The sequence below is a fragment of the Conger conger genome, chromosome 5, assembly GCF_963514075.1.
Source record: "Conger conger chromosome 5, fConCon1.1, whole genome shotgun sequence".
In the NCBI taxonomy this organism is placed as follows: domain Eukaryota; kingdom Metazoa; phylum Chordata; class Actinopteri; order Anguilliformes; family Congridae; genus Conger; species Conger conger.
In genome coordinates this window covers 21,398,057-21,418,026 of record NC_083764.1, presented here as the reverse complement: position 1 = coordinate 21,418,026, position 19,970 = coordinate 21,398,057, and the positions used below count along the sequence as shown (strand labels likewise).

At 41.2% G+C, this 19,970-nt stretch overlaps 2 protein-coding genes across 6 annotated transcripts in view; one reads left to right on the top strand and one right to left on the bottom strand.

The window, feature by feature from the left end:
* LOC133129661 (zinc finger protein DPF3-like) overlaps positions 1-4,836 on the top strand; it is a 37,913-nt gene extending 33,077 nt beyond the window's left edge. For 2 of the 4 annotated variants that reach the window (XM_061243897.1, XM_061243894.1), the window contains 3 exons: positions 861-973; positions 1,232-1,313; positions 1,910-4,836. In XM_061243897.1, the coding sequence (XP_061099881.1) occupies positions 861-973; positions 1,232-1,313; positions 1,910-1,977 (263 nt within the window). In that variant the 3' untranslated portion in view covers positions 1,978-4,836. Of the gene's footprint in view, positions 1-860; positions 974-1,231; positions 1,314-1,909 lie in introns of those variants that run through there. The other 2 variants (XR_009708840.1, XR_009708837.1) reach the window with 1 other exon arrangement.
* Positions 4,837-6,087: 1,251 nt separating this feature from the next.
* The window catches only part of LOC133129660 (regulator of G-protein signaling 6-like), a 63,782-nt gene continuing 49,899 nt past the window's right edge, over positions 6,088-19,970 (bottom strand). Inside the window, exons 4-18 of one of the 2 annotated variants that reach the window (XM_061243893.1) lie at positions 18,414-18,464; positions 17,969-18,075; positions 16,135-16,186; positions 15,825-15,889; positions 15,231-15,307; positions 13,883-13,964; positions 13,460-13,534; positions 13,239-13,337; positions 13,079-13,140; positions 12,647-12,757; positions 11,991-12,116; positions 11,457-11,643; positions 10,300-10,389; positions 8,377-8,430; positions 6,088-7,953 (exon numbers count right to left, since the gene is read on the bottom strand). In XM_061243893.1, the coding sequence (XP_061099877.1) occupies positions 7,906-7,953; positions 8,377-8,430; positions 10,300-10,389; positions 11,457-11,643; positions 11,991-12,116; positions 12,647-12,757; positions 13,079-13,140; positions 13,239-13,337; positions 13,460-13,534; positions 13,883-13,964; positions 15,231-15,307; positions 15,825-15,889; positions 16,135-16,186; positions 17,969-18,075; positions 18,414-18,464 (1,286 nt within the window). In that variant the 3' untranslated portion in view covers positions 6,088-7,905. Of the gene's footprint in view, positions 7,954-8,375; positions 8,431-10,299; positions 10,390-11,456; positions 11,644-11,990; positions 12,117-12,646; positions 12,758-13,078; positions 13,141-13,238; positions 13,338-13,459; positions 13,535-13,882; positions 13,965-15,230; positions 15,308-15,824; positions 15,890-16,134; positions 16,187-17,968; positions 18,076-18,413; positions 18,465-19,970 lie in introns of those variants that run through there. The other variant, XR_009708836.1, reaches the window with a different exon arrangement.

Below are 19,970 nucleotides of genomic sequence, written 5' to 3'. Positions count from 1 at the left end.
TAGCTGGTTAACTCAGACAAGCTACCAGCACTAGCTGGTCGACTAACTCACACACAGCTAGACAAGCTTATGTCCAGCTCAGCCAGCTCAATTGGAAAAGCTGGTCAAGCTGGCGTAGCTATATTTTACAACAGGGGCTTCTGTTCTAGTCTAACTCTGCCTGTGGTCACACTCACCCGGTTATGATTGTGTCATTGTGTCATCCAACATAAGGATAAGTGATCGTGCTGCCCTGTGTTGAATTGTATTATTAGAACTGATTGTGGTTGTCTCTTTAGGATTGTCCAATCAAACTCCTTTCTCTCCTCTCCTTTCTCATCAAGTTGTTTGACCTAGTTCTATTTCTACCAGAAGAAAGAATAATATTTTAGCCAACTCTGAAACTACATTTTACACAACACTCTTCAACACTGGAAGGGAAATGTCTGTAGATCTCAGAGGTAAAGCAGTGTCCCACATCACATTCAGCTTCCATCCATTCAGGTGCGAGTGCCAGAACAGGCCTTCTCATTGGTCATAGAGAGATAGCTTTTATTTTAATAACTCTCATCATAAATGGATTTACCTGCAATTACCTGCTGTACTGAAGTGAGTTGTTATGATTTCATTGGAAACCTGTTCTGGTGTGTGAGGACACAACCACATTCCCAAGTTAACCTAATATCGAAACAAAAGCACTGGTATGGTGTGTACCTATTGTCCCATTGACAAAATATGATTAACATAGTATGGTTGGATGATTTCAGTCAGTCTCCTAGCAAAGAATTCAACCTGGCCCTCTGATAAAACGAGGGGTTTTTCAAGGTGCTCTCCTGTTGCTACTAACCCTTGGTTCTTCTCCTCCTCCTCTCTCTGCCCAGGCCACCCTACCTGCCTGCAGTTCTCCGACAGCATGATGCAGGCTGTGCGTACCTACCACTGGCAGTGCATCGAGTGCAAGTCCTGCAGTCTGTGCGGCACATCTGAGAACGACGTAAGATAGTCAACCTTATATTAGAGAAGTGCTTGTTTTCATAGTGTATAACAATAGTGTAGAGTGCATGAGGAAAGGTAGAAGCCAAACAAACTGCTTTGAAAACTGGACAAAATGTGTTGTTCAAGGCATTATTGTTTTTCATTTGGTTTGTAGTTAGTACCCACAGCACTCTATAAGATATGTAAATGATATGCAAATGTATTCGAAAGTTAATAAACTCTGTGAATCATTTGTGTCGGTGTGTCTGCCTCTCAGGATCAACTCCTATTCTGTGATGACTGTGACCGTGGGTACCACATGTACTGCCTGAAGCCCCCTATGACCCAGCCTCCCGAAGGTAAGAGTTGTGCCAGTACTGTGGTCAGCTTACCCAGTTCTTATGTAAGCAGTATACTCCAAATTATATACAAACTTTTCAAAACCACAGGTAAAGTATAGTGAGTAGTGAAAGTGAACACCGTTTTCAATATGCTCAATACATCCTCTTCTTTGATTTATGTCACTCCATGTCCTGGGACATAAAACGGGTCTAGCTGGGTATGAGCTGGTCAACCAGCTAGTGCTGGTAGAGTTGGTAACTGGCCAACAACCACCAGCTGTTTCAAAACATAGCTTTAGCTGGTCGCACCGTGTCTGAACTGGTTAACCAGCTAAACCACATAGAACTGGGAGCTGATCTGAACTGGTCAACCAGCGACCAACTGTTTCAAAAGATTATGAACAGTCGCACACACTGCACCGTATGAACTCAAAACATTGCATCCGTTCTTCAAAACATGTCATTTTGTTTGAAAAATTGTGTTTCATTTTGGGAATGCTGGAAACTTTATCCTGATTCCAAACTGATTGGTTGCTGATCAGGTACTAGCAGACTGAACTTGACTGACTCTCTCTCTTCTCTCTCTCTGTCTCTCTCTGTCTTTCCCCCCACAGGGAGTTGGAGCTGTCACCTATGCTTAGACCTCCTGAAGGACAAGGCCTCCGCATTTATTGGCCCTTAGTGCCGCCGCACCAGACTGCTACTGACACAGTGATATTGACACACACCACACCGCAGGGGATTAAAAAACTTAAATTATCTTTGTGATAACATGGAGCTTGCAGTTGTTTAAATAGTTAGCATATCCACTGTTATCTGTGCCAAGTACCAATAGGTAGCCAAGATATTGCAATAACACTCACAAAGAATTGTTGTTACACACACACACACACACACACACACACATAGACACTAATTTAGTGTTATTTTGGCTCTCTGTAACACATAGAGCCTAATTTCTCTTGAAAAGTGAGTATATGAAGAGACATCTTTGGCACTTACCACATAATGGGGGCATACACATACTGAAATGATCACACAGTGAGCACACATTGACCTCAAACTGATTGTACATCAGTCACACAAAAACCATAAAGTTACCTCAAATTGACCGGGCACAGGGTTGCTGTGGTCTGTCCTTTCTGTTTGGCACTATTTTTCTTTTTCTATCAATATAGCATCGATGCTATCATTCTCATCTTATTCGGTTGAGTGTACTGTGCATTTGTCTGGAGTGACTTATCCGACAAGAAAGAGCGTGTAAAACATTGGCCTGGGAACATTAGTGGAATGAGCACCCCCATGTATTGAACATGTGATTTTGACTAGTATCCTTGTTTTGTTACATACTGTGTGTTAAATATTTTGAGTCCATCTCATAGGGGGGGGGAGCACAGACAATGACTGACCAAGTATCTCATCATGAACAGAAGACATGACAACACAAACATTCTTGTGCTCTCGCCGGCAATGCTGATACTTAAAATATTGTATGTACTGTATGGCCCATGTACTGTACATCTACCCACTTCAGTTCCATATTTAAAATCCAGTGATAGCTTTTTGGCTTGTGTTTAACATAGGCCAAAAATGCATGACTTAACAGTCTCCCAATCACATACATTATTGGCATTTGGCAGACGCTCTTACAATACAACATACAAGCCCATATGCTGGTTGTCCCTGTAAATATGTGTGCTATGACATAGTCTCTTTATGTTTCTAGCTGACATTTCCCAACATGCATTTACAAATACGTATACGTATTTAAGTTAGGAAGGATGTGTTGATTTGTTAAAGGTATGCTCTGGGCTGTTTATATCAATTATTTGTAAACTGAGGTTTGGATAACCAAAAACCTATGGGGGATGGGGGAAAATGAATTATAATTTGTTTCTTTTTAGTTGTTTAATCTGTTCTTGAAAATCTAATATAGAGCGCAAAATTGTTGTAACAAACTGGAAATAGATGATAACTATTGTGTTATGACAATCATGGGGTAGAATGAAACAGATTAGTATTGTTTTAGCTGTTCATATCCAGCTTCTTAGCCAGCTCCAATCACCAGCTGACTACTTGTCATTTTTAAACCTAAATGTAGACATTTTGTATTTGTGACCTAGGGCTTTGTAGCATGTAGGAAACCATTTTCATTGTTTTCATTATTTTTATGCTATTATTTTGGTATTTGATACAGGAAATGCCTGCATGTAGAAGTATTCATGGCAATGGGTCTGGTTGACTGGTCTCACTGTACACACCGCTCTGAAATATATCTGCATTTAACCTTTATTTAAACAAGAGAGTAATCTCACATTAAAGTCTCTTGGAAGAGAGGCCAAAAGGCTTCAATGACACTGAAATGCTGCACCAAATTGTGGATTCTACTCCTCAACAGAGGTAAAAAGTCCAGGGGTCAGAAAGTAAAAGTCCTGCCATGTGTTTCTTCCACCCATGAACCCATTTCACTCATTAGTTCTAACGTAAACTGTGTTCCGAACAGAACATGGGGAAGCGGCCACTATCGCCAGAAATTAAAGCCCATTCAATAATAGTTTGTTTCATGAGGAATGTGGTTTATGATCTTGGTTGCTTATTGACCATCTCAGACACTAAAACACTTTGATGACTGTGAATTGGACCAATAATTATAGAGAAACAACAAATAACTGCACAAATAACTGTGATCGGAAGACCGTGTTAGCCCACAATGGTCTGAACGCCACCGTATAAGCCTGCCTGGTTCATAGTCTCTCATTAGCAAGAGCTTCCCCACCACGATGTCACAGTGGAGCACTATTACCATGTCACTGTATGCTGAAATGGATCGCGAATGCGACTGTTTGGAACATGGTGAGCTAACTTGGTGTTCAGAACACGGTGAGTTTACGTTACCTCCTGGCTGAAGAATTGTACCAATTTGCAAATCCAGGTGGTTGGAACAAAATAATGGGGAGGACTTTTACTTTCTGGATTTTACACCTTTGGTCCTCAATCTTTATCACAACCTTTGACCCTAGCATCGTGTTACCTCAGATAAGGCTGTGCTTTTGTGGTCTTGCCCCACGAGAACCAGTAAAGTTCTCAGAAGCATGACCTAGGCTCCTAGACTGTTTACCGTGAGACACAGAATGGATGCTTCTGTGGCTCACTCTTGTAGCTCTTGTCCTGGAAAAGTCCTTGCAGGCTGTCGAAGTAAAAACTGATCATGCGAGAGACCCTGGAATCTGTGGTTTGAGCTTTTCTCTCTCCTTTCTAGGTCTGGAACCATGTTCAACCAGATGGTAAACAATTGAGTACAATTATACAGTCAAAAGCCTGCAGTGTTCCTTGACTGAGAAAACAGGACTGACTTTAAGAGGGCAATACTGTTGTTTCACATCAGAAACCACATTCATGTGCAAACCCTTAAGTATTTGTTTACTTGCTATGTGTATAATATTGGAATGCAAATAAAAACAGGGTGTGTCTGTGTAACTGAGAAAACTCAAAGGTGCAGTGGTTTTACTAGAGTGTAACCACTTCCTCTTGCGATTTGTTGTCACAGGGTTTTTAATTTAATTTATTTATATATTTATTTGTATTAAAAAAAGCCAGTTGATATTTCTGGTAATTAACCAGCATTAATAAAAACATTACCGATAAGAAGGAAATTATGGTCTTTGCATTCTTCATTGTGACAACATCAGGAGTTATGGAAATCTTCATTGTTGTATGTCCACAGTCAGAGCCAATTTGTACCTAAAGCCTCATGCTTTTCATATCATCCTAGAGCTTTTGATTCATATTCAAGTAAAACCATTGCAATTTTGGTAGAACATACCGTGGCCATGGACCATGGTCAAAAACCATGGTCACTGCTCTTTGCAAACATTTTGTGGGCATTTTAGATACTAAAACCAGGACCTTTAACATCATATTACCATGGTCATTAGCTACTGTATTTGGATAGCAAGTTACTTGTGATAATACCAGTCTTGGAAACAATCACACCCCTTTACCTCAGCTGGCCCAGTGAGGACCAAGAGTATCAGAAGGGCCAAATGAGGAGGCTTGCCAAGGTGTGAATGAATCACTGCTAAAGTCTGGAACCAGCTGAGGAACATCAACAAGCACTGGCATGCCCTGGCTGTCCAGACATAAGCATGATGTTGCCCACTCCCACTCAGAGCGGAGTAGGAGTGGAAAACATCACAAATCTTCCTTTGCTAAATGGACCTGGTCTACATTGTGCACTTACTATGGACATCAGTGGGCTCCAATCTTATCCAAAAGGGCCAGTGTGGATGCAAGTTTTTGTTTTAGCTCAGCACTACGACACCGGATTCAACAAATTAACTATTAACTAATTCATTTCACAGTCATCAATCAAGAGTAGAACCAGGTTAGCGCTGGGCTAAACCAAAAATCTACACCCACACTAGCCCCTTTCATATAAGACTGGACACCCTTGATATATTTAGAAATATCATCTACATCCCTCATCCAAAAGGGGCTGGTGCGCACTGCAAAAAAACAAAAACTAAGTCTATTTTAGTCTTACAGTATATTTAGACCTAAAATCTTATTTCTACTCATCAGTGTCTTGATTGAAACCCATAATTAGTTAATCATTTGAATGAGGTGTCATAGTGCAGTGATAAAGCAAAAACCTGGCACCCACACTGGCCATTTTCGGATAAGATTTAACACCCCTGCACTATATCAAAACCCACACTAGCAGAAGGGAAAGCCATTTAATGGCTGAAACTAAATACTGGCTAATATTCAGTTAAAAAGCATAGACATGATACCAATGCAATACCCATGTCCAGACATTTATTTAGCAGCTACAGGTTATCATATTCATAGATTTGTTAGCTATCTGAATGTAAAACTAAAAGCAGGAATTATCTTAGATATACTACATGCATAGTTGTGTGCCCCAGTTGCAGCTGTGCATTAAGTAATTACCTATTAGCAAGTATATATACACAGGGTTCTGTCTTTATACAGGGAAGAGGAATCTGGTGTTGAATAAACACATCATCTCTATATGTTCTAGCCAGGTCTATGAGGCTGGTGATCATGAAACACATATGTACAGCATATTAAAATAAAAAATATATAATTAAAAATAATGTTCAAACAATGTCAAATCCTTAAGGAAAGCTTCTCTCTGTGTCAATGCAATATGCCCTCAGTGTCTCTGGCAGTGGAAATCCTTGATGAATATGAACCAGATGTGTGTCCTTCCAGAGTTCTCCACCAGAGGGCCCTGAGGCAGTGCTTAAGTTCTCCAGAGGGGTGAGGCAGGGCAGGTAAGGGCAGATGTTTAGTCAGGACTTGTTCAAGAAGACTAGTTACGCTTCTGGTTGGTCACAACCATGCCATCTTTGGAAATTAAATTCTTATGATCCAGTGAGATCCTTGTAAAGTTCCAAGCCATGGACGAAAGTCAATTTTAGCCGTAGGGTCTCCTTTAACCAGCAGGAAGAGAAATATTAGACCAGCCGGGTATTAAAAGTGAACTGAAACTACCTGATTTTAGTTTGTAAGAGTGGACAATACAATTTCGAATATAACCCACAGAACAAAGCTTGACTGCCTAGATCACAAAACATCATCATAATGACCATCATCATCATCATCACTCTTATATTTGCTTGAAGATACATGTAAACTGGAGTGGACTGCATCGGCCTTGAAGCAAATTAGTGATGTCAAACTTGGGTGGGAGTCCGATTTAAATTCACACTCTGCTTGCAAACACATGATGAGGTGATAAAAAATAGAACCTACTGCTGTCAGTCCATATGAGCCAAGATACAGCTTAGCAAACAGTTAATAAGTTAATATAATTTCAAGGTGTAATGTAGTCAGACAGTTCTGAGCAACATACTTGATGTAATAAAAACATGCTGTATAGTGGTTTTGGACCTTACACATGAGGTTTATAGTTTTTACATTTATACAGTATGAAACCAAAAAAATAATAACATGGTTATATTACAGTTTCAACTGACTCACATAATTTGAAATGAAAAACAGTATTTTTCTTGAGTCAGTATAATGACAACCCAGGCCACCCAAACAAAAACATTTTAATAGAAACTTTGGTTATTCATATTAAAGATGAATATATGTATTTGTGTCTGATAAGACATTAAAGGTTCCTTAATTTTTCTATAAGAAACAAACAAACAAACAAACAAACAAACAAACAAAAAGTGCTTAAAAAACATGATTCTTTAAAAAATCACCAATTAAAGCATTAACCCTAATGGTTACTCATCTGAGCAGTATAATCGTCCTCAGGGGTTTACTAGATGTATCAGTTAAAGAGTTAATTGATTCATCAACATAACTGGTAACTATTTCTGCCCCAGTGTGTTTTATAAAAGAATCATAGAGAATGAGATATCCTCTTTACTTCTTATATTTAGATATACAGTAGATGCAAATCCAAGGAAAGTTCAAATTGTCTGGTCTATAGTGCTGTATTGGTGGTATATTGCAGTAAGTGTGGAGGCCCCTATTCATTTTTCCTCTGTGCACCACCTACGGCCCTCTGTATCCCACACCAGGCACCTTTCCCTGGGGTCTCCTCAGTACTCAAATCCCAGGTCTGTCAAGACTGCATGAGGCCTGTCAGCCGCTTGCCTGTCAAAGACTTGCCCTGAAAAACACAGAAAAGAACATTACATTTCCAGTCTTAGCAAGGTACATTCCATTGATCAATGGTGTATTATTTAGAGTCAGCTGTAACAGTACAGCTATGTCCTTTTGGAAGAAGTTAGTACTTTCAAATGCTTTTAACGGTAAGCCCTCGGGGGGATGCTTTAGTTCAAACCAATCTTTAAATGCCCAAAGGTAAATCCATAGACCAAATGTGTTGTTAATCTGCTACACTCAAAATGCTTTTTATTGATCTATTGATATATTTTTATTTATGTGTGCATTGCACAATTTTATCAATGGTTACACCAAATGATCCCAAATGGGACAAGGTTCTTCTGAAGACTTTAGACAGATTATATATACTACATAAGAGAATGGTAAAGGAGAATGGATAGGGGGCAGCAGAAAAAGAGATGCTCACCACACTGCGAGTGAATTTCTCCAGGGAGGTCCGTCGCCCCTGATCACTGTCAGTCTGGCAAGGCAAATACAGGACAGAGAAGGAAACTGAACTGCCAATGCTTAACTATGCTGTCTCACACACACTCAGTGGTAAAGATGACTGCACTACCCTTGAGGCACCAGGATGGGTTGTAAGACACAGTAGTGTGCAATTCATAGGCATGATATACACTCAATGAGCACTTTTTTAGGAATTTATTAGACTCATTTTTTAGACTTACAGACTTCTGCTGCTGTAGCCTATCCACTTAAGAGGTTTGACGCATTGTTATTTGCGTTACTGTCAGCTTTGACCTGTCTGGCCTTTCTCCACTGACCTCTCTCTTTAACAAGGCGTTTTTGCCCGCAGAACTGCTGCTCACTGGATGTTTTTGTTTTTCATACCATTCTCTGCAAACTCTAGAGAGTGTTGTGAGTGAAAATCCCAGGAGATCAGCAGTTTCTGAGTAATTCAAATCACCATGTCTGACACCAACAATCATTCCATGGTCAAAGTCACTAAGATCACATTTCTTCCCCATTCCGATACTTGGTCTGAAAAACTTCACTGCTTTAATGTGTTTAGTTGCTGCCATAATTGGCTGATTCAATATTTGCATTAACAAGCTGGGGTACAGGTCTACCTAATAAAGCGCTCAGTGAGTGTTTAACTAGACAGGGGGGCAAAGCATTCGGTCAGCCTGAGCAGTGAAGCACACAGAAGTTTTTCTCAGCTTTCTGCCCATTGACTTCAATGTATGTCAAGAGATTGGAGACAGGGCTCCATAGGCTTTCTATTGTAAAAATTTAATATTTTCCCAAAACGCCTGGACCAAAACAATCATTGTTTCACAAACTGCTGCACATAATGAAATGTATCATTTAAAAAATAGCCAGATTATCTTTTCTTTGTATGTTAAATCAGCTTGGGTTTTTACATTGAAGTCAATGGGCAGAAAGCATCTTTGCACTCAGCAGCCATTCTTCCTGGTGTTTAACTGTCCCACCCAGTTCCTGTAGATGCAATCGAACAGGATAATTAATTAAATATATTAAATAAATAAATTAACAAATGTAGGAATTAATTAATTAATCTTGTACATTCCACAAAGCAGGATTACTGAGTTAGCCAGATAACTACACAAGTAAAAATTTGGCAGGGTCAGGGTTTTATTCTGTGCAGTAATCCTGCTTTATGGGCGGCCTGTAGCGTAGTGGTTAAGGTAAATGACTGGGACATGCAAGGTGGGTGGTTCTAATCCCGGTGTAGCCACAATAAGATCTGCACAGCCGTTGGGCCCTTGAACAAGGCCCTTAACCCTGCATTGCTCCAGGGGAGGATTGTCTCCTGCTTAGTCTAATCAACTGTGCGTCGCTCTGGATAAAAGCATCTGCCAAAAGCAAATAATGTAATGTAATGGAACAGACCCCTGTTTCAGAGAGCTGGTGCTGATAAAGATTGGTAATGAGGTGTTTTAAAGAGACAAAACTGTTACTGATTCAATTACATTTTATTTATATAGCGCTTTTTACAATACAAGATTGTCACATAGCAGCTTTACAAAGAGCCCAGGCCCTCAGAGCAAGCCTAGGGCGACAGTGGCAAGGAAAAACTCCCTGACTAACAGGAAGAAACCTTGAGCAGAACCAAGCTCAGAGGGGGAGCCCATCTGCTTCTGGCCAGCGCTGGGCAAACAGTGAGGTTTAACGGTAGTGTTATATGTCATATATAAATAGATTAAATGAAATTAAACCAATAATTATGCAAATAATAATTATGAAGACAAATATAGAAGATTCTCTGGGAAGGTCCGGTTCTTGGCACAAACAGGGCAGATAGGTAATGTAGTGTTTTTGGGATGGAACTGGTAATGAGATGATGCTTTGGTGATGGAGCTGGTACCTTCTTTCTGGAGAGTAGCAGGTCTTGGTAACTGTTTGATCGAAGGAAGCGTGCGTAGCTGTCATTTTTCATCAACATGTAGATGTGTTCCTACAGTAAACAGAAGAGAATATCAACTGTGTGGGTACGTGTGTGTGTCTGTGTCTACATGTGTGTGTCCACTGATTGAGTGTGTACAGCCTGAGTGCGTGTAAATGCGTGCGTGTTCCTAAGGTCTAAAAGCTTATTCCTTATATATCCTTTTTCCGTATAAGAGTGTACCTTTTTTGATAAGAAATGTCTCCAATATATCGAGTGGGAAGACATTTATCTCTTATGCAGCTTTTTTAATGACCATATTCATTACTTCTGTTTGTCTCACTGTCATTTTCTCATACCTCAAAGGAAATTTCCCCAATACTTTATCTCATGTGCCCCTCCGGTTGGGAATTTCCACCATCTCAATATACGAGTGGAAAAACACTAGCTTTTTTTGTATTTTTTTAAGGAATCTATTCATCACTGGTATTTGTCTCCCTGTCATAATCTCTCCTTGGACTCTCTCCAAACTTTGACTTCATACAAGCCAGAAGTTAGTGCCCTCCCCCATCTCAACACACTCTTCAGGTGCCCCTCTCCGCGGCGCCTTAAGGGATCTACAAGGAGGACATCCAGCTAATAGCTGGAATGGAACTCATTCTATGCATGGCCTCAGTCAGAACTTTAACCTTGCTCCTTAAAACCCTAAATCTAAGTCCCCCGACTTCAGACTCCTCCACTGACAAGTATGGCTGCTCATTATCTCTGAACCACATATTTTTCCTCTTACGGGTGTTCTTGCTACCACCTCAATGGCGTGTGCAAGGGCATTCCTTCCTAACCCATCCCCCGTCAATCTCTCATCAGGGGGGCCTAGGGCCGGGTCCTCGACAGTGTGTTTGTATGTGTATGTGTGTGTGCATGTATGTGGGTGTGCGTGCATGTAAGTGTGTGAGCGTGTGTGTGTGCGCATGTGTTTGTGTGTGTGCATGTATGTGGGTGTGCGTGCATGTGAAAGAAGGTGTGTGTGTGTGTATGTGCGTGCATTTGAGTGTGTGCATGTGTGAGAGAGAGCATGCATTTTTGTATGCGTTCGTGTTTGTGAGTCATGACTCACTTTCCTCTCTCCCCCTGCTCACCTGAGCATCCTCGAAGCTGTAGCGGCCAGGGTCTGAGAGGTTCTGGCTGGTGCGCTCGTAGCTGTGGGAGTCCAGGTTGATGGAACTGGGGGCACCGTCAGCGAGGAACTCCAGCCAAATCTCCTGAGCACGACCTGACACGTCCTGCAGAGGGCGACGTTTCAGGTCCTGCACTGCCAACCAGAACCTGAGGAGCACAGAGCCCTCACTCACAGAACTGTGTGCTTCTGTATGCATTTAAAGATATACTGTATAACATAATACACAACACAGCATAAGATAGCGTAGCATAACGTAACGTAACGTAACAATATAGACTGACATAACATAACATAACGTAACATAACATAACATAACATAACTACATATAGCACAGCACGACATAACATGACATAATATAACATAGCATAGCATAACATAACATAACATAACATAATGTAACGTAATGTAATGTAACATAACATAACATAAAAAAAACATAAAATAACATAACATAACATAGCATGACATAACATAGGAAGGGTTTGGTCTCACCGCAAATTCTCTGAGCTGAACTCTGACTCCAGGAACTTGAGGAACTGGTCTCTCCCCACGTGGTCCCTGAGAGCCTCCTCCAGAGAGAACCCCCACCTTCTCACCCGCCGCTGGGTGGGCTCGTTACTGCGGGGGGGGGGGGGGGGGGGGGGGCGGTTCAGTACTGCAGAGAAGTTCTACAGGGCACAGCTCTTTATCTTTATCTGTATGCCGTTACAACTATTATCTACTGCCCCTACCCTTTGAAGAGTAAATTCTTTGGAAGTCAGTCATCTAGAACTCTATTGCTTTCAATTACCAGTACCGGTGATTGTTACATCAGCAGTAGAATGTTGTGTTAAGAATACTCAGTATTTGTGATCTTCCACTTTAAAGGCTAAGGCATGCTTAGAACTGTATAATATGGTGTAATATGGTGGTAAATTTTACTATGTTAAATGGCATGAGGTCTTCAATTGCTCAGATAGGGCTGTACCTGGCAGCACATTACATTTATTCTGTTCAGAGTAGAAATATTGTCGGTGAAAGAGAGAGCCTAACATGGCTTGAATGCTACTGTTAGAGGTCAACATCTCTGGAGGGTGAGATGTCAGACTCCCATTGTAGGAGACCTGGCAGGTCATGTGGAGGAGAAGGGAGATCTCTCTTGCCATTACCTGGACTCCAGGTCCCAAAGAGAGCAATCCTCAGAGATCCAGGGGTTGGAGGGCTCAGGGGGGCAGACAAATGGGTCATAGTCCAGGAACTGCTCTGTGTAGCTTATTAGGCTGTCGGAGAAAAAGGAAAGGTAGCATGCTGCCCCTTTTAGGATGGTACAGTCTGACTATGACATCACAACAACAGGGGATCTACTTAACCCTTTTGGATTATTGCTTGTTACTTTTGAAAAAGATTATTACTAAGGCCCAGACCCAGGTGATTTAGTCGTTAGGGCTTCATTGTGTCAGCTGAGTATAATTCCAGGGCTGAACTTTTTATTCTGAAGTAAGTTCTTTGTGGACTCCAAGGCACCTAGCTACCATCTTAAAACTTGTTTCATTTAATAGCTGCCCTTGTGTCTTTCTACATACCTGTGAGGCCAGACTCACCTGTCTGCGACTTTTGACATTTTCATACAGTGTCTGTCCAGCTGGGTGCTTAGGAAAGAGATCTAAGACGGACAAATAACAAAACAGTTTTACATTTGTGGCGGTTATCTGCTGTAATAAAACGTTTATTTACTTGCGTGTGTGTATATATGTGAGTCACCTCCTTCTGCACATCCTCATTGGTGGACTTTCTGGTGGGTCGTGACGGAGTGTGCACTGGACTGCTCTCTTGACCTTCCTCAATCACCCCATACACGGACTGCAGAGAGAGGACCCAGACAGTCAATCCCAGACAGTCAAACCTAAACTCAGTCAAACTTTGACTAGCCACACACATATTGAAATCTGATTGGTTCCCTGCCAAGCTTGGCCCCTCCTTACCTTCTTCACTCTGTGAGGGTTCCGAATGCGCCGGCACTTCCGGATGTCCATCTCCGTGGAGTTCACACAGCCGGGCTGGAGATCACATGACCTGATCAACCAGTGCGTATGCAATGTCCCTGGGTGGAGCTGGTCGTATGCACTGTAATCTGAACTACACCTCCCCATTAAATCTATACTGCCCTGGTTTACTTAGACCACACCACCCAGCTAACCAACGCTGCGCTGCCTAGACCACAGTGGACTACCCCACCAAGCCTACATTACACCTAAAATACCACGCTCCACCAAACCTGCGATGTCCCGCAAAACCAATCACGCATCACACTGTACTGCCTATCCTACACCAGAGCACCTACTGTAAAATATACTATTCTGTACCATCCACCACTCTCGTAACACCCACCCCTCCTGTACACGCACCACAGGCCGGTGGACGTCCCAGAATGCTCTCTCCTGGCTGTCCAGAATCTTCCGCTCTGTTTTCTCCTTCTTCCTGTCAATCCTAAAGAGAGGGGGAGAGGAAAATATCAGCAGAAAGAAAGACGAAGACAACCTTACATACTCCTGGACTCCAGAACAGTGGTCTCCAACCCTGGTCCTGGAGCGCTACAAGGTCTGCTGGTTTTTGATGTTACTCTGCACTTAATTAATCAATTAGAGCAGTTGATTACACAGTTAACTCACCTCACCTGGTTACCTGGGTCTCAACAGGGTGCTGATTTTAAGGTGAAAATAACCAGCACACCCAGTAGCTCTCCAGGACCAGGGTTGGAGACCGCTGCTCCAGGAGCACTCAACTCTTGCATTTACACCAACCGCCCAATAGATGGGGCTGTCGAGCCAACTAAGAAACAGGGTAGGGCACCCACGGCGAATGTTGTGCCGGACTTATTAGTGCTGTGCTGCCCGAAAACGATTCACCCCAGGCCTAAAGCGCAATTTACCTTAATCTGCAGAGACACATTGAACTGTTTAACCAACTCGGGAAATTAACTGATTTGTGAGACAGAGGAGCCCCATTAATGCAAGCTCTCAGGGCACAGAGTGATGCACATCGTCATTTATACTCATTCTCTGGGCCCAGCATAAGCGATTCTGAGAGGCCGCGGAGCTAATAAGATCTATTCCCATGTGTGAGCCACATGGCCAGGCTTGAGCCATCACCGGAACAGTAAAATATCTTACTGAGGAAAGTGTGTTTTTTGGAGAAATACTGTATCTACAATTCTAATAACATAACTGTGAGTGGGGGGGGGGGATTTAATAAGAGAATGAAAACAAACAACAAGGAATGTAATACATTGTGGGATAAAAATATGCAGATGTGCAATGGAGGTGTACTTTTCCGTGTTTGTGAATAATTAAAAGACACACTGATATGGTAGATTTGGGCAGTATCTCCCTTTATTTTTTTAAGTGAACTTATCGCCCAAACTTCAGGATCTGCAAGAGCACAGATGTCGTTTAAATTTACAATCTCCGTGGTGCCAGGTTGAAGCAATATCCTGAGGTTAGAAATAACAGCCGAAGGCTGCTATCAATTTTGTAGCTCTGCCAGGGCATTGTTTTCAGGACGGAGAAATAATCAGGTGGTAAATTTAAGAGAACATATCTCTCCGTGTTTGTGGAAAGCCCACCTAAAGCACCCGATAAAGTGCAGGACCACAGTCTGGCGTGTGCAGAGGTCTGCAGGGCTGAGGCCAACTGCTCTAAATCTGACAGGCCAGAATGATGTTCGGGTTTGGCGGCCCTGGGTGACAACACTTACCTGGCCTGAGCTTCGGCCTGCATGAAGATGAACTCCCACTTCCGGGCAAAGGCCCTCTGCAGCCTCGCCAGATTCTCCTGTTGAAGAGACACGCACACAGACAGACGGATGGACAAGACACATGGAAACAGATACACAACACAATGAAGACCCTTGAGACATGTTAGAGATTTTCACTAACAGAAAAGCAGCATCTCAAGTAGAACATATTAGCTTTTCTTTTAAGTTACTGTTTGCTTGAAAAGTGAAATTTTCGTATCCCATTGCCAAACCTTTAATCAAATAATTTATTTAAGAGTTTATTTGAAGGATCTGAAATGAGAGTTATATAACTCCTTCATAAGCATTACATAGCACATTCATAAGCACTATATGAGCATACATAAGCACCTATGTCAATAACTGCAAATAGACATATGGTGTGTTATGTCAACACTGATGCAGCAGGTGACATTACCATGACACACCAAGTGAAGTAAAACAAGGTCCTTATGTCGGTTTTTGATGTAAGTGCTTAAAATGCTTGTGCAGAACTACTACTCTAGAAGAAGGAACATCTGTGTGCATTGGCAGAAGGGAATTAAAAGCACTCACAGCCTCATAGTCAGCAAGCTCTAGTCGGGCCTTGTTCTGCATGGTGCGCTTGCACAGGTAAATAGCTGTGAACAGAGACAGACAGACAGACAAAAGGAGCTTTTAAGCCAAACTATCTCCACGTATGTCACAGCACTGTTATTTGATTTATGATTCCCAGGAGGAACAAGTCATACCTCCCCATAAATCTCACAGTGCAAGGTGCCAAGCGGCCCAGAGGTAATGAGTTTCAGCACTATCTTCCCTTGGGCCGTGTTGGCCCTTTACGGCTAAGTCTTGTCAAGTATAGCCAATGCATGGATCCTCTTACCGTAGTCTGTGTTCTCAGGCTCCCAACAGTTGGAAGGCCAATAATATGGAGCCTGGGGAGGGTCAAAAAGGGCAGCTGCATTAAGACCAGTTTCCCCTACAGCTCTTTACAAAACATAGAACCATGGTCATAGTCAGCAAATGAGCCCACCCCACACGTAAGCCTGAAATATTTAGAGGTTTATGCATGTGTTCTCAGCAAGCATCTTTACAGAGAGAGCCACTTAAGAAAACTAACATGCGAAAAATGAAATTTGTCCATTATTGCTGATGTTTTAGTATTATATATTGCTGAATTTGAAAGTAATTATGGAACTAAAAAATATGTTATAGTTATATGTGATAATTATATTATTGACAATACAATACCAAATCCTATAGACTCTGATTATATATTGACATAGCAGTACTGAAACTACAAAAGTATCCCTTCACAAGGTTGAGCAATAAGACTCCAACATTATGAAAATAATGGATTTCCAGATGTTAATTGAAACGCCAGTCCCGCTCACTATATTTCAGGATATCAGGAGAATATTTTATCAGCAGGGACTCCAGCATATTGCTGAATAGCGCTGATATACACTCAGTGAGCACTTTATTAGGTATTTATTAGACATATTTTTTAGACTTATTGGTCCTGAATTTCCTGCTTCCCTTTTTCAATTCTTATTGATACACGATCCTTTTCATCTTTAGGCTCCTAGTTATTTTATAAAAATGAAAACTCATAGGATTCATAGACCAAATCTCCAATACTGGCATTTGACTAACATTGATAAAATATGAGAAAGACACTGGTGTTTGGACTCTGATCCCAGGTCGGTCATTTCCAGTGAATAAGCAGGGTAAAATTAAAATTCATAAGAGATATGAAATCATCAGATAAACTGCAAAGTCTCTACAACAAAATGTAATGTGTTTTCATGCAGTGATATAATGGGATGTGGAGAGTCCTACAGGCAAACTCCCAAGGTAAAAACAAACTGGACAGGTTTGAGAAATAACAGGCACAAACTCAATCTCATTGCTTCTGGAGAAAACAACTTGCAGTTCATTTAATCTCAATTGCAGCACTCTGAGGCAGAGCCCCAAGGAAAGAACTGCTTTCCCAGACTTGATAAAATGGACTGGAATTAATTAATTTAATTTCCATTATTGCGATAATACAATCTAGGCTACAAGGGAGATAAATATGCAGGCAGGTTTATGGGAGCCATTTTGCTTAGTGTTTGTAAAGCTCTCTTGTTATTGCATAGCCTTATTCATGGTTTGTGTACTACATATTGAATCATACAGATGAATCGTTCAAACCTCGTGGGTACATGGCACACAGAACAACCAGAACAGCTTACAAGAAAATAATGGATTTCCAGATGTTAATCAAAACACCAGTCCCACTCTCTATATTTCAGGACATTAGGAGTATATTTTATCTGCAAGAATTCCAACAAATTGCTGAATAGCGCTGATATATACTCAGTGAGCACTTTATTAGGTATTTATTAGACTTACTGGTCTTCTGCTGCTGTAGCCTATATACTAAGAAGATTGACATGCAAACACCACAGAGAAAGGATCAGGCCGGCTTCAGATCAAACCCTGGGCCTCCTCCTTGCAAGTTCACAAGGTAACAGTGCTAACCACTACACCACCATGCCAGATTATTATTATTGATGATGAGCAGAGACAGAAACATTATATGAGCTAGCTGGTGGTCTCCTACTGACATCCAAAAGCAAAAATATGCACCTGAAGGCCCAATAGTGTCAGCATAGCCACTGTGATTTACGCGTGTGGGATATGTAGTCTTATTCTCCAACATCACGACTCACCTGGAAGCGGTAAAATGTCCCATCATCCTTCAGTGTGAGGACATGGTCAGTGATGGGAAAGATGTACCCTTGGGCAGCAATAAGGCTCCCAACATGAATGGCTTCAGCTGAAGCAGAGAAACCAAAAAAAAGCATCAGGTCTTTGTAAAAGCCTACTGTAAATGCATTCTTTATCATTTTATCATTTTATCTTTATCACAATTTCATTGTTATTATTTTCTGAATGAAGGCATTCCGTCTTTCACGTGCGGAGGTGGTGTGAAATATGCACATGCTGTCCATGGTTTATGGACAAGTGCGTAAGCTTATAAATGGTTTATAAATGGTTCATTGTGTAGGTTAATACAACTGACTCGAACTCAAATGCACACTGGTTTCCATTGTTAACGGAGAATATATATGGAACTGGTTGGGAGTGAAATGTGCGGAAAGTAGGCCTACTTACATGGATCCTCAATGTCTAAGTTCTTGATCAGCCACTGAATGATTTCTGTACCTGGAAGACAGGTTATGCTCAAGTAGTCAGGTCTTGTGCCATGGTAATTGCTCTCTCTTTCTCACAACAAGTTAAAGGCATTGTATTGCCACTGTATCTCTCTCACACAGATATACACAGCATTTATACAGCCATGCAAACAAAAGGTTCCTGTCACTATTATGCAAAGACACATCATTAGAGTATTGTAGCCGTGACCCTATCGATATGGGCAGCAGATGGTGATAATGAGCATTTGTCAACAGACTGAGCGAGGGACCTCCCGGTTATGAGGCGCAAAAAGTCAAAAGTCTGGCGAGAACAGTGCAGGGGCTATCACAGATAATAACCAGCGCAGTGGATCGAGGGTAACTTAGCCTGCTGAGGAGTAAGTCGTGAGCGGCCTGGTGAGTGCAAAGAAATCTTTTCTTCCGAGCATGTGCAACTTATTCTGTTCCTTATAAGCTTCCAGCCAAAGTCACTTTTAAAACACTGCGAATCTGAAACTAAAGAGGATATGGGTCGTTTTACTGATCTAATTACCCAATTCCTGAAAACTGACTATATCTAATGGAGAATGTGAATGTCTCGACAAAACCTTTGGTTGGTCAAGTGTTTTACTTACAAGTTGGTTAACTTTGCTAGCTTCTAATTTATCACTTTTTCAGAGGCAGTGTTATCTGTACTGTAAAAACATGTCAACATGTTTTTCAAAGTGGTCCTACGACTTGGAACGTACGTACTGTCACAAAATAAAGTAAACTGGTTATTTTTTAAATGTATACCCCTTACATTTGGTAACAATTTATAGTTTTTGAGTAATCACCTATGCAATATAGCATTGCACAGCAACTGTATTAATTAAAAGAACAAAAACAACAAAATAAAAAATTTCTTAACCGGAAGTCTCCAATTGTTGCCAGCAAAAATTCACAGCTTCATAGAGCTTTGTTCAAAGACATGATGAATTATTTTTTCAAAGAAATTATGACATTCTTTATAGGTAAATAGGCTAGGTGATTTGTATTGTAATGTTGATACAATAACATGGAAAAAAGGCATTTCATTCAAAAGGCGTTTCATAGCTTCGCCATTATTTGTTATTTTTCATTTACACCAAGGGTTCCAAAACTGTGGGTTGGAACCCCATGTTGGGTCACTCGATTTCAAGATGCAGTCACCTGAAAATGTAAAATATGTGAATTTAGGCCACTACATGTTTAACATTACAACAACCTAACTATAATAAAGCAATGAGGCAGGAGAGGTTGTGGTACATTTCCAGTATTATGTCGTTGCTAAAGGGTGTTGTCACACAGGATTGGTGTGGGGTTGTGTAAGTTTGTGAACATTCATTTGGGGTCACATCAGAAAAATATACACCAAAGGGTTAGGTCACAATGCAGGATTAAGGAGTTAACCAACTAATTAACTTTCATAAAAAAAAAAAAAAAACTATTTAGTTTTAAAAAATGGAACTAGTCAGCTAACCCATAGCTACCCAGCAACAGACTCAGCTTAGGCAAG